Source organism: Amphimedon queenslandica, unplaced genomic scaffold (assembly GCF_000090795.2).
Source record: "Amphimedon queenslandica unplaced genomic scaffold, v1.1 AMPQUscaffold_12400, whole genome shotgun sequence".
Lineage (NCBI taxonomy): Eukaryota > Metazoa > Porifera > Demospongiae > Haplosclerida > Niphatidae > Amphimedon > Amphimedon queenslandica.
The window spans coordinates 1838-15804 of NW_003547363.1; the positions used below are offsets into that span (position 1 = coordinate 1838).

A 13967-nucleotide genomic window follows, 5' to 3' on the forward strand; every position below is an offset into this window, starting at 1 on the left:
TTCAACATGATGTTGATTCCAAATGGTAACGTGTATCTTTCCTTCATTATCAACTTGCTACATCAGATGCAGTACCATCACATTGTATGGGTTGTAAAAATGTACCATCTTCTTTAATCACTTGTACTCTTTTGTTGTTGTAATCAGCTACTAATATATTACCTTTACCATCAGTAGACATACCACGAGGACTAGAGAACTGTCCGTTTCCATTACCTTCACTACCAAACTGACCAATATACTGACCAGTAGTAGCTGAGAAATACTGCACAAGATTAAGATAATGATCAGACACATAGAGCCTGTCTCCTACCAGCAATAAACCCCAAGGCCAACCAAACTGTCCATTACCATTACCTTTAGATCCAATCCTTCTTACTGCAGTACCATCCTTACCAAATACCTGAACAAACCCATCCATATTACTAGCAAATACTTCACCATTAGTATGAACAGCAACACCAGTAGTACCACTCCCCACATTAAAGTATCTCTGGTTAGTTAGTGTGGTATAGTCTCTTGATGCTTTTACTGACAGTTGATAAGGACTACCTTTAATATGCTGACCTCTTATAGTCACTGATAGTTCATATCCACCAATACTTTGAGGTGTGCATGATACAATGGCTGTGTTGTTATCATTAACTATAACAACTCTACCCTCCTCTTTACTACCATCACTTTTGATTAAGGAAGCCTCCAAAAAGCTTGCTGCTTTACCAATGCCTGCTGGTAAAGCCACTTTGAATTTCCTTTCTTTTTTTACTGTTGCCAGTGGAATAGCTAACCCACTATCAATGGAGTATGCATCTATATCTACCTCAGAGACACTTCCAAACTCATTGATTTCTTTATTGAAAGTAGACATATCTAGACGTGTTAAAATGGCTCCTTTTTCTTCTATTTCTAGAGGTAGTTTCTTATACTCTTCAATGCATTCCTCTAGTTGATTGGTGATTAGCTTCTTAACACTCAAAACTTCACCTGGATCAGTACGCTCATTCACTGATGATGCAAGATGACGACCATGAGAAACCTGTTTTACCAGTTTATGAAACTCGTCCAACTGCTTCTCCACAGAATTCCTCTTAGCGCTAGCAATCTCTTCTGTCTTCATTAGTAGATCATTGCATCTCTTATCTAAAGCAGCTTTAAGCTCTTCAAACATTTCCTTAATTTCCTGTCTTACTTCTTCCTTACGTCTTGCTATCTGCTCTAGCATCTTCTCTCCATTAGCAATAGCTTCAGTGACTGGAGGAATGACTTCATCACAACTAGCAACGCTTTGCTTTAATGCTTCACGTGCTGTATCACCCTCATCTAGGTAATAATTGTAATTGTGGCTTTTATGGTGAATGTTAAGACAAATCTGACAAACCAATTTATTGCAGTCATTGCAGTAGTATGTCAACTTTTCTGGATGCCGTGCACAATAAACAGCCTCATAATTAATAGCAGGCAGCTCAATGGATTCCTTTGTTTCTAGATCAATCAACTTGTGACTAGCTTCTTTCTTGTTTCGCTTATGACCTTTCTTACAATAATCACACAGAAACTGGCCACAATCACAGCAATACATGACAGCTGCATCACTGGAATCATCACATTTATCGCACAATATTGCTTCTTTACCAACAATCTTCTTTTTGATCAAAGCCTCTTTTGATTTATGTTCAAACCAAAGATTTTGAGTGAGGCCTTCAATTTTACCATGAAGTAACTTAACGCTAGTGTCACACGTTGGACACTTTAATGAGGTATCAGCACTACCTTGCTTCTCTTTAGCTTTTATTAGACACTTCTTACAGAATGAGTGAAGACAGGGAAGCATGAGGGGGTCAGTGTAATACTCTGAACAAACCTCACAAGTCATAGTGATAGCTGGACTGGTGTTTTCTGCCATTGCTGCCTATGAGAAAATGAGTAATCTCACTACATAGACAATAATCAACTCACTCAATCTGATTTAAAACTCCTGCACTGTTTATTCCTCTAGCTCGGCTCTCCTCTAGTCGCCTCTAGTCTGGCTGGTCCTCCTCCCTGTTTCAAAATAGGCAGCCACACCCACGTCTTTAGCACCCCCGCAAATTTTAAGCAAATTACGGATCAGTAAAACTGTTAAAATAAAAACCACTGTAGTGTATACTATAACCACGTGTCAAAATGGAGGCACTTGATGTAGCATTGCTGCCTATGAGAAATATTATTGAATGACAATGATTATCTCACTTAGTCTGATATATTAATTCCTGCACTGTTTTTGTAGTCTTGACTGAAGAAACAAGATTACCAGAAAGAGCCAAGCCAGTGAAGCAGGCACAACACCCCCACAAAATTTACGGATCAGTAAAATGGTTGAAAATTAGTATACTATAACCACGTGTCAAATAGAAGCACTTGGTGTAGAATTTTTAAAAGGTAATTTTATTACTTATTTCTAATTAGATTAACTTTTATTCAGGGTATTTACTAGAGGATAACAAGAGAGAGGGAGAAAAAAACGGAGTCTGAGACCCATATTGACCAATTTTGGTACTGGAACGAGTTTCAGTCTTTGGTAGCTAAATTATCGTTCCTTGGCCTGAGGGACAGATTCCTATCTTATTCTACCATCCTTGCCATTGAGAATAAAGTGGACGTGTCTGATATTGTTTATTAATGTGGGTGTGGTTTAAGATTAAAGATTATGTGTCTGATTGCTGCTCTGACATATTTAACGAGAATTTGTTGGGTGTGGTCACTGAGGAACTTCAGGATTTATTGAGTGGCTGGCTCAATGCCATATATGGTAATGGGCATTATTATTATTATTATTAGGTGACATTAGTAAGGAGTGGTCTGGTAGGATATTACATTACATATACAATTGCTATGGACGATTACAGTATTACATGTACATAATGTTTCAGCTTTATTGCTTAGGATTTGTGAGCTGTTTGATATTATTATTGATTTCCCTGATTCAGAATCAGCGCTGGTTGATTTGCGTGAGTGCTTGCGTCACGTTGATTTAAGAGAAGAGCTCATGGAATCATTAACTAAAGTGTTAGACTCAAATTTGCATGTAAGAAATCAATTTTCTCTTCTAATAAATTAAATTAATTTTTACGAATGTGTTCTTATTATTATTTAGTATAATTTGATCTATTTGAATTTTTAATAATAGCAATAATAATTATTATTATGATTCTAATATTTTATTTTCCCCCACCAGTTATGAGAGTAGGTTACTCCACCATGGTGCTAATACATCTGATATCATTACCCAGTACATCTCTTCAGTTCGTAGTCTAAAGCTACTGGACCCAACTGGTGTTGTATTGGAAAGAGTATGTGAACCAGTCAAAGCATATCTAAGGTATTATTAAAATTAGTTAACCAGTTTTAACAACTATTAATAACTACAGCCTAATAACTATTAATAACTACAGTTTAATAACTTTTAATACCTTTTAATAATCACAGGACTCAAAGTGATACACTGACATGATCATGGCCAGTCTGATTGATGATAGTAACAACGACCTTTCGGAGGTACATGTACATGTATTTGGTCATGTGATGGTCACATGACTTGTGTGTAGGAGCTGGCGAAAGGTGAGACTGTGTTGCTTGATCTTTCTGATGAGTATGATGATCCTGATCAGGACTTTGAGGCATGGGAACCAGATCCAGTAGATGCTGACCCTAGTATGAATATATTTATTATTATTATTATTATTATTATTATTATTATTATTATTATTATTATTATTATTATTATTATTATTGTTATTATTATTATTATTATTATTATTATTATTATTATTATTATTATTATTATTATTATTATTGTTATTATTATGATTGTGTTTGAATAGCAAACTTCAGATATAATGATGTAAGAGGAAGAGAATATTAATTTTATGTATCATTCATAAATAGATGAAAAAAGCATGTACTATGGTGCATGCTTGTTTCCAAAGAATGGCTTAAAAGTTGCTTCAAATTTTTGATACATATTGATGTCCTTATGCTATGTAGAAAGTTTGAGCCGATTCCGACTTCAATTTTTCAAGTTACGGCCATTTAAAAAAATTTGCCAAAATCTGAAAAATACCCAAAACTATAGCCCATGCTTTTTTCTGAAAAATGACCAAAAAATAACCCCCAATTTTTATTACATTTTCTGATATATATTAATAATGTCCTTATGCTATGTAGAAAGTTTGAGCCAATTCCGACTTAAATTTTTCAAGTTACGGCCATTTTAAAAAATTTGCCAAAATCTGAAAAAATATCCAAGGCTATAGCCCATGGTTTTTTTTTGAAAAATGGCCAAAAAAACACCTCCAATTTTATTACATTTTTTGATACATATTAATGTCCTTATGCTATGTAGAAAGTTTGAGCTGATTCCGACTTAAATTTTTTAAGTTAGATCCATTTTAAGAAATTTGCCAAAATCTGAAAAATACCCAAGGCTATAGCCCATAGTTTTTTTGAAAAATGGCCAAAAAACACCTCCAATTTTTATTACATTTTCTGATACATATTAATGTCCTTATGCTATGTAGAAAGTTTGAGCCGATTCCGACTTAAATTTTTCAAGTTACGGCCATTTTAAAAAATTTGCCAAAATCTGAAAAATACCCAAAACTATAGCCCATGCTTTTTTCTGAAAAATGACCAAAAAATTACCCCCATTTTTTTATTACATTTTCTGAAGCATGTTAATGTCCTTATGCTATGTAGAAAGTTTGAGCTGATTCTGATAACAGATTACTGAATTATGAGCTCCACACAGTTACTGTACATGTATTTCTATTTTTAGCTTATTGGTTCACATCTTTGGTGATCAGGATCTATTCCTGAATGAGTATTATTACTATCACTTGACTATGATGCTACAAGAGAAGTAATACCCCAATAATATTATCAATGCTCATAATAATTATCTCTCTTTTACTATTTTCTGTTTTTCTATTTCTCGTAACTTCAATAGCTACGGAACCTTGAGTTATTAAAGCTAAGATTTGGAGAGAGTAACCTCCATTATTGTGAAGTGATGATTAAAGACTCACATTACTAGGTCATGATGAGTGGGTGGGTCATCGAACCTTATCCCTATAAAGAAAAACTACTCACACAAGTCACGTATCTTGTACAGGTGGATGTGGTTGTGGGTGGAGTCAAACATGATGTACATTGAATAGGTTGATATGAGAGGAGTACCAGCAACACTGGTTAATATTGTGTCAAGATGTTAGCCATTAGCAGTTGCATATTTACGTGATTATTTAGAAACAACTAGTTTAAATTGATAGAGAGAGTAGACCCAGTTTATTTATTATCAGGTAGTGATTCACCTAGTGATCTAACTATGATATATAAAACATATGTATGATGTATTATACTGTACACTAGGAACATGTGTATGTATTACTATAATAATGATGATATTGTGATATTCTCTGCTTTTCCTGTATTTTCAAAATTTTTGAATCTAATAATAACTAAAATAGAGAGGAGAGAGAGTATGTATAAGAGATTAAAGGAAAAAGAGATAGAGAGTGACAAGAGTTCATTTCATACTATAAAGGTTGTAAGGTTATTTTTCTAGTGTGTCTAGTTTATTCCAGTGTTATTGAACGACTACTTTAATATTTCATTATATGGCTGTTGTTATATTCAGCAACATAAATATATCCATCCTTATCCAGTGCTACACCCCATGGATTAGATAATCCTGAGATTAATTTGACTTGTTTCCTGTCAGGACTCAGTACGTGAAGATACCCATTGTTACATGATATAAAGATATATCCTTCATCATCAATAGCAATACCACCAGGACTATTACAGTTACCAGATGGATTATTGTATGTATAAAGATGAGTTTTACCATCAGGAGAGAAGACTTAAACGTGATGTTGACTTTGAATGGTAATGTGTATCTTTCCTTCATTATCAACTGCTACATCAGTTGCATTACCATCACATTGTATGACTTGTACAAATGTACCATCTTCTTTAAACACTTGTACTCTATTGTTGCTGTACTCAGCTGCTAATATATTACCTTTACCATCAGTAGACATACCAATAGGATAACAGAATTGTCCATTTCCATTACCTTGATGACCAAACTGACCAATATACTGACCAGTAGTAGCTGAGAAATACTGCACACGATGAAGATTATGATCAGACACATAGAGCCTGTCTCCTACCAGCAATAAACCCCAAGGGTAATCAAACTGTCCATCACCATTACCTTTAGATCCAATCCTTCTTACTGCAGTACCATCCTCACTAAATACCTGAACAAACCCACCCATGCTACTAGCAAATACTTCACCATTAATATGAACAGCAACACCGTAACTACCATTCCCCACATTAAAGGATCTCTGGTTAGTTAGTGTGGTATAGTCTCTTGATGCTTTTACTGACAGTTGATAAGGACTACCTTTAATATGGTGACCTCTTATAGTCACTGATAGTTCATATCCACCAATACTTTGAGGTGTGCATGATACAATGGCTGTGGTGTTATCATTAACTATAACAACTCTACCCTCCTCTTTACTAACATCACTTTTGATAAAGGAACCCTTCAAATAGCTTACTGCTTTATCAATGCCTGCTGGTAGAGCCACTTTAAATTTCCTTTCTTTCTTTACTGTTGCCAGTGGAATAGCTAACCCACGATCAATGGAGCATGCAGCTGGATCTACCTCAGAGACACCTCCAAACTGATTGATTTCTTTATTTAAAGTAGACGTATCTAGACGTGTTAAAATGGTTCTTTTTTCTTCTATTTCTAGAGGTAGTTTCTTATACTCTTCAATGCATTCCTCTAGTTGATTAGTGATTAGCTTCTTAACACTCAGAACTTCACCTGGATCAGTACGCTCACTCACTGATGATGCAAGATGACGACCATGAGAAACCTGTTTTACCAGTTTACGAAACCCATCCAACTGTTTCTCCACAGAATTTCTTTTAGCACTAGCAATCTCTTCTGTCTCCATTAGTAGATCATTGCATCTCTTATCTAAAGCAGCTTTAAGCTCTTCAAACGTTTTCTTGATTTCCTGTTTTACTTCTTCTTTACGTGTTGCTATCTGCTCTAGCATCTTCTCTCCATTAGCAATAGCTTCAGTGACTGGAGGAATGACTCCATCACAACTAGCAACACTTTCCTTTAATGCTTCACGTGCTGCATCACCTTCATCTAGGTAAAAATTGTAATTGTGACTTTTATGGTGAATGTTAAGACAAATCTGACAAACTAATTTATTGCAATCGTTGCAGTAGTATGTCAACTTTTCTGGATGCCGTGCACAGTAAACAGCCTCGTAATTAATAGTAGGCAGTTCAATGGATTCCTTTGTTAGTAGATCAATCAACTTGTGATTGGTTTTTTTTTGCTTCGCTTATGAACTTTCTTGCAAAGATCACACAGAAACTGGCCACAATCACAGCAATACACAACAGCTGCATCACTGGAATCATCTACGCTACATTCATCGCATGATATTGCTTCTTTACTAACAATCTTCTTTTTTATTGAAGCATCTCTTGATTTATGTTCAAACCAAAGGTTTTGAGTGAGGCCTTCAATTTTACCATCAGGTAAATTAACGCTAGTGTCACACGTTGGACACTTTAATGAGGTATCAGCACTACCTTGCTTCTCTTTAACTTTTATTAGACACTTCTTACAGAATGAGTGAAGACAGGGAAGCATGAGGGGGTCAGTGTAATACTCTGAACAAACCTCACAAGTCATAGTGATAGCTGGACTTGTGTTTTCTGCCATTGCTGCCTATGAGAAAGTGAATAATCTTCTGGTAACTAATAATATTTAACTTACTTAAGCTGTAATTGCTGTTGCTTCAAATGTATCTGCTTCTCTTCCTTTGCTTGTCTATGAGCCCCGCCCTTGCTTGCGTGACTTTTGTTGCCAACACCCCCGCAATATTTTAATTGGTCTTGATCCGCCCACAAGTGAAGTCACACATGGCGTACGTCCAACGGTGATGCTGGTTTCAAGGTCTCAGTGGAATCACTCCATACTACAAGAGTCAAGGAGATCAACTATGATGGAGAAGAGATATATTAAGGGTAGCAGTCATTAAAATGGGATAAATTAATCATAAAAATACTTTTGCAAATGATGCAGTTATGTATGTATATGTAAAATACACTAGAATACTCACATACACCATAGATATTAGAGACTACGCATACACATATATGTATTTATTTGTAGGAGACCTTCTCTCTCTCAGAAACTAAGTGAATTAGCTCAACTTGTTGACTTTAGAGAAGAGAGAACTGATGATGATAATGGCAGACTGAGAAGAAGGAAAGAAGAAACAAGAGGAGGGCCCGAGTTTCTGGTCCTACAACTAAGAAACCAAGTCATCGCTGGCCATGGGAATTCACACACTCAAAACTCAAGTACATAAATACATGTATTTGTATAAACAAGAGTATGAATCCTGTATCAATGTATTGCATACACAAAGGATAGTTAAACTTTATTATTAGTTTTGTCTTTATTGCAGGCAAGCATTGAGCCATTGACTGAAGTTAGTGTACTGTCTGATGTGTTACAAATTGTTCATAATCATCATCAATACTTGTCACTGGATCCAGTTTATGTTAATAAGAAATACACATTACCGCCTTCATATCAATACCAAATTAAAAAGAAGGTTAGCTTCTCATGATTTGTTACTTTACTCAGTTATGCATGCACAATACATGTACCTCAATATAGAAGATTATAAAGGCATAGTATTGGCCATAGTGTGAATGTACCATTCCTTTACCTGTATTGTGTTTAATATAATTAAATACACAGATCAATAGGAGTTCTTTTAGTGAGCTTTGTCCCTATTAGATTGATAGTTAATGAATGTATTGACGTTATGTATCATTTATAAATACACGAAAAAAGCATATACTATGGTGCATGCTTTTTTTCCAAAAAATGGCTTAAAAGTCGTCTCAAATTTTTGATACATATTGATGTCCTTATGCTGTGTAGAAAGCTTGAGCCGATTCCGACTTGAATTTTTCAAGTTAAATCAGAAAAATGCCGATGCTTTCTTCTGAAAAATGGCCGAAAAAACACCTCCAATTTTTATTACATTTTCTGATACATATTAATGTCCTTATGCTGTGCAGAAAGTTTGAGCTGATTCCAACTTAAATTTTTCAAGTTACGGCCATTTTTAAAGAATTGCCAAAATCTGAAAAATACCCTGTACTATATATACAGTAGCCCATGCTTTCTTCTGAAAAATGGCCAAAAAACATCTCCAATTTTATTACATTTTCTGATACATATTAATGTCTTTATGCTGTGTAGAAAGTTTGAAATGATTCCGACTTAAATTTTTAAAGTTATGGCCATTTAAAAAAACTTGCCAAAATTAGAAAATACCTTGTAAAATGGCCAAAAAACCACCCCCAATTTTTATTACATTTTCTGATACACATTGATGTCCTTATGCTGCGTAGCAAGTTTGAGCTGATTCTGATAACTGATTACTGAATTATGAGCTCCACACAGTTACTGTACATGTATTTCTATTTTTAGCGTATTGGTTCACATTTATGGTGATCAGGATCTATTGGTGAATGAGTATTATTGCTATCACTTGACTATGATGTTATAAGAGAAGTAAGACCCCAATAATATTATCAATGCTCATCTTATTACTAATTTTTTTTTCTATTTCTTGTAACTTCAATAGCTACGGACCTTGAGTTATTAAAACTAAGATTTGGAGAGAGTAACCTCCATTATTGTGAAGTGATGATTAAAGACCCTACATTACTAGGTCATGACGAGTGGGTGGGTCATCGAACTTTATCGCTATAAAAAAACTACTCACAAGTCGCGTATCTTGTACAGGTGGGTGTGGTTGTAGGTGGAGTCAAACATGGTGTACATTGAATAGGTTGATATGGGAGGAGTACCAGCAAAACTGGTTAATATTGTGTCAAGACTCAGCCATTAGCAGTTGCATATTTACGTGATTATTTAGAAACAACTAGTTTAAATTCAATAGAAATGGAAGAGAGAGTAGACCCAGTTTATTACCAGGTACTGATCCACCTAGTGATCTAACTATGATGTATAAAACATATATATAATGTATTATACTGTACACTAGGAACATGTGTATCTACTAGTATATAATGATATTTTGAGATTTTCAACTTTTCTTATTTTCAAAATTTTGAATCAAATTAATCTATTAATAGCAATAATAATTAATAGTCACTTAAAGTAGAGAGGAGAGAGAAAGGGGGAGGGAGAGAATTCTGTGTGTGAAAGAGAGATGGAAGGGAAAAGAGATAAAGAGTGACAAAACATCATTTTATGAAGATTCTTTTCTACATGCAGTTTATTGCAGTTTTATTGAATAACTGCTTCAATATTTCATTATACGACTGTTGTTATATTCAGCAAAATTAATATATCCATCCTTGTCCAGTGCTACAGCCCATGGATTAGATAATCCTGAGATTAATTTGACTTGTTTTCTGTCTGGACTTAGTACATGAAGATAACCATTGTTACATGATACAAAGATATATCCTTCATCATCAATAGCAATACCATAAGGATATTTAAAGTTACCAGCTGGATTATTGTATGTATCAAGATGAGTTTTACCATCAGGAGAGAAGACTTGAACATGATTTTGATCACGAATAATAACGTGAATCTTTCCTTCATTATCAACTGCTACATCAGTGGCACCATCATCACATTGTATGACTTGTACAAATGTACCATCTTCTTTAAACACTTGTACTCTTTTGTTGTTAAAATCAGCTATTAATATATTACCTTTACCATCAGTAGACATACCACGAGGATGATAGAATTGTCCATTTCCATTACCTTTACTACCAAACTGACCAATGTACTGACCAGTAGTAGCTGAGAAATACTGCACACGATGAAGATAATTATCAGACACATAGAGCCTATCTCCTACCAGCAATAAACCCCAAGGCCAATCAAACTGTCCATTAACATCACCTTTAGATCCAATCTTTCTTACTGCAGTACCATCCTCACTAAATACCTGAACAAACCCACCATTACTACTAGCAAATACTTCACCATTAGTATGAACAGCAACACCAGTAGTAGTTTTTCCCACATTAAAGGATCTCTGGTTAGTTAGTGTGGTATAGTCTCTTGATGCTTTTACTGACAGTTGATAAGGACTACATTTAATATGGTGACCTCTTATAGTCACTGATAGTTCATATCCACCAATACTTTGAGGTGTGCATGATACAATGGCTGTGTTGTTATCATTAACTATAACAACTCTACCCTCCTCTTTACTCCCATCACTTTTGATAAAAGAAGCCTTCAAATAGTTTGCTGCTTTATCAATGCCTGCTGGTAGAGATACTTTAAATTTCCTTTCTTTCTTTACTGTTGCCAGTGGAATAGCTAACCCACTATCAATGGAGTATGCAGCTATATCTACCTCAGAGACATTTCCAAACTCATTGATTTCTTTACTTAAAGAAGATGTATCTAGATGTGTTAAAATGGCTCCCTTTTCTTCTAATTCTAGAGGTAGTTTCTTATACTCTTCAATGCATTCCTCTAGTTGATTGGTGATTAGCTTCTTAACACTGAGAACTTCACCTGGATCAGTACGCTCACTCACTGATGATGCAAGATAACGACCATGAGAAACCTGTTTTACCAGTTTATGAAACCTATCCAGCTGCTTCTTGACATAATTCCTCTTAGCACTAGCAATCTCTTCTGTCTCCATTAGTAGATCATTACATCTCTTATCTAAAACAGCTTTAAGCTCTTCAAACGTTTCCTTGATTTCCTGCCTTACTTCTTCTTTACGTGTTGCTATCTGCTCTAGCATCTTCTCTCCATTAGCAATAGCTTCAGTGACTGGAGGAATAACCCCATTGCAGCTAGCAACACTTTGCTTTAATGCTTCACATGCTGCATCACCCTCATCTAGGTAATAATTGTAATTGTGACTTTTATGGTGAATGTTAAGACAAATCTGACAAACTAATTTATTGCAGTCGTTGCAGTAGTATATCAGCTTTTCTGGATGTCGTGCACAGTAAACAGCTCCGTAATTAATAGCAGACAGTTCAATACGGGATTCCTTTGTTTCTAGACTGATTAACTCATGATTGGCTTTTTTCTTGCTTCGTTTATGAACTTTCTTGCAAAGATCACACAGAAACTGGCCACAATCACAGCAATACACAACAGCTGCATCACTGAAATCATCAACGCTACATTTATCACACAGTATCACTTCCTTGCTAACGATCTTCTTTTTGATCGAAGCCTCTTTTGATTTATGTTCAATTTAAACCAAAGGTTTTGAGTGAGGCCTTCAATTTTACCATCAGGTAAATTAACACTAGTGTCACACGTTGGACACTTTAATGAGGTATCAGCACTACCTTGCTTCTCTTTAGCTTTTATTAGACACTTCTTACAGAATGAGTGAAGACAGGGAAGCATGAGGGGCTCAGTGTAATACTCTGAACAAACCTCACAAGTCATAGTGATAGCTGGACTGGTGTTTTTTGCCATTGCTGCCTATGAGAAATATTATTGACAATAATGACAATGATTAACTCACTAATTCTTGCGCTGTTTTTGTAGTCTTGACTGAAGAAACAAGAAAGATGAATCTTTATTAGTGAAGCATGCAGGCCCAACACCCCCGCAAAATTTACGGATCAGTAAAACGATTGAAAAATTAGTATAGTATAACCACGTGTCAAATGGAGGCATTTTGTGTAGAATTTGAAAAGGTAACTTAATTTTATTGCTTATTTCTAATTAGATTAACTTTATTCAGGATATTTACTAGAGGAGAACAAGAGAGAGGGAGAAGAAATGGAGACTGAGACCCATACTGACCAACTTTAGTACTGGAAAGAGTTTCAGTCTTTGGTAGCTAAATTATTGTTCCTTGCAGATTCCTATCTCATTCTACCATCCTTCCCATTGAGAATAAAGTGGGCGTGTCTGATATTGCTTATTAATGTGGGTGTGGTTTTAAGGTTAAAGATTATGTAACTGATCTCTGCTCGGACAGTATTTGATGAGAGTTTGTTGGGTGTGGTCACCGAAGAACTTCAGGATTTATTAAGCGGTTTGCTCAATGCCATATATGGTAATGGACATTATTCTTACTATTATTATTATTATTATTATTATTATTATAAAGGAACAGGCAACAAGTCTAGAATATCATCAATAAAGTATTAGAATTGGTAAAATTAAGTTAGTTAGAAAATAATAGGTTAATTAAGTCATTGTTATTTTGTAAGAGAAATAATGTTATTATTATTATTGTTATTAGGTGACATTAGTAAGGAGTGGTCTGGTAGGATATTACATCACATATACAATTGCTATGGACGATTACGGTATTACATGTACATGTATGTTTCAGCTTTCTTTGCTTAGGATTTGTGAATTGTTTAATATTATTGTTGATTTCCCTGATTCAGAATCAGCGCTGGTTGATTTGCGTGAGTGCTTGCGTCACGTTGATTTGAGAGAAGAGCTCATGGAATCATTAACTAAAGTGTTAGACTTAAATTTGCATGTAACCAATCCATTTTCTCTTCTAATAAATTAAATAATTTTTACGAATGTGTTATTTTTATTGTTTAGTATCATTTGATCTATTAAAATTTTTAATAATAGCAATAATAATTATTATTATTTATGATTCTAATATTTTATTTTTCCCCCACCAGTTATGAGAGTAGGTTACTCTACCATGGTGCTAATACATCTGATATCATTACCCAGTACATCTCTTCAGTTCATAGTCTAAAGCTACTGGACCCAACTGGTGTTGTATTGGAAAGAGTATGTGAACCAGTCAAAGCGTATCTGAGGTATTATTAAAATTAATTAACCAGTT

General features: G+C 34.8%; 4 protein-coding genes and 2 long non-coding RNA genes across 18 annotated transcripts in view; 3 read left to right on the forward strand and 3 right to left on the reverse strand.

The window, feature by feature from the left end:
- The window catches only part of LOC105314873 (E3 ubiquitin-protein ligase TRIM71-like), a 13113-nt gene extending 527 nt beyond the window's left edge, over window positions 1–12586 (reverse strand). The window contains exons 1-2 of the mRNA XM_020004113.1: window positions 12424–12586; window positions 10642–12367 (exon numbers count right to left, since the gene is read on the reverse strand). Coding sequence (XP_019859672.1) covers window positions 10642–12367; window positions 12424–12586 — 1889 coding nt within the window. The remainder of the gene's footprint in view (window positions 1–10641; window positions 12368–12423) is intronic.
- Window positions 7–2038, reverse strand: LOC105314871 (E3 ubiquitin-protein ligase TRIM71-like). The gene is made up of 2 exons (XM_011409282.2): window positions 1957–2038; window positions 7–1909 (listed from the first exon to the last, which is right to left on the reverse strand). The coding sequence occupies exon 2, from the start codon at window positions 1901–1903 to the stop codon at window positions 50–52; it is 1854 nt and encodes a 617-aa protein (XP_011407584.2). The 5' UTR covers window positions 1904–1909; window positions 1957–2038; the 3' UTR covers window positions 7–49.
- Window positions 2262–5301, forward strand: LOC109587892 (uncharacterized). Of its 5 annotated transcripts, none has more exons than XR_002187853.1 (9): window positions 2263–2418; window positions 2462–2788; window positions 2967–3045; window positions 3215–3358; window positions 3466–3534; window positions 3585–3690; window positions 4814–4897; window positions 4985–5149; window positions 5196–5301. It is a non-coding gene; the product is annotated as an uncharacterized LOC109587892 (long non-coding RNA). The 5 variants fall into 5 exon arrangements; XR_002187855.1 differs by having other exon boundaries at window positions 2264–2418; window positions 4985–5024; window positions 5072–5301; XR_002187854.1 differs by having other exon boundaries at window positions 2262–2418; window positions 2967–3064; window positions 4985–5301.
- Window positions 7357–7914, reverse strand: LOC105314872 (probable E3 ubiquitin-protein ligase MID2). The gene is made up of 2 exons (XM_020004115.1): window positions 7862–7914; window positions 7357–7813 (listed from the first exon to the last, which is right to left on the reverse strand). The coding sequence occupies exon 2, from the start codon at window positions 7805–7807 to the stop codon at window positions 7391–7393; it is 417 nt and encodes a 138-aa protein (XP_019859674.1). The 5' UTR covers window positions 7808–7813; window positions 7862–7914; the 3' UTR covers window positions 7357–7390.
- Window positions 7994–10070, forward strand: LOC109587893 (uncharacterized). The gene is made up of 5 exons (XR_002187857.1): window positions 7994–8451; window positions 8559–8708; window positions 9599–9682; window positions 9756–9916; window positions 9963–10070. It is a non-coding gene; the product is annotated as an uncharacterized LOC109587893 (long non-coding RNA).
- A 94-nt stretch (window positions 12587–12680) lies between the features above and the next one.
- Window positions 12681–13967, forward strand: part of LOC109587891 (anaphase-promoting complex subunit 2-like) — a 2444-nt gene continuing 1157 nt past the window's right edge. For 2 of the 9 annotated variants that reach the window (XR_002187844.1, XR_002187849.1), the window contains exons 1-6: window positions 12686–12840; window positions 12888–13047; window positions 13093–13205; window positions 13395–13476; window positions 13546–13624; window positions 13798–13941. Coding sequence is in view for 1 of the 9 variants with exons in the window: in XM_020004116.1 (XP_019859675.1) it covers window positions 13194–13205; window positions 13395–13461; window positions 13546–13624; window positions 13798–13941 (302 nt within the window). In the remaining 8 variants the exon portion in view is untranslated. Of the gene's footprint in view, window positions 12841–12887; window positions 13048–13092; window positions 13206–13259; window positions 13335–13394; window positions 13477–13545; window positions 13625–13797; window positions 13942–13967 lie in introns of all 9 variants that reach the window. The other 7 variants (XR_002187850.1, XR_002187847.1, XR_002187851.1 and 4 more) reach the window with 7 other exon arrangements.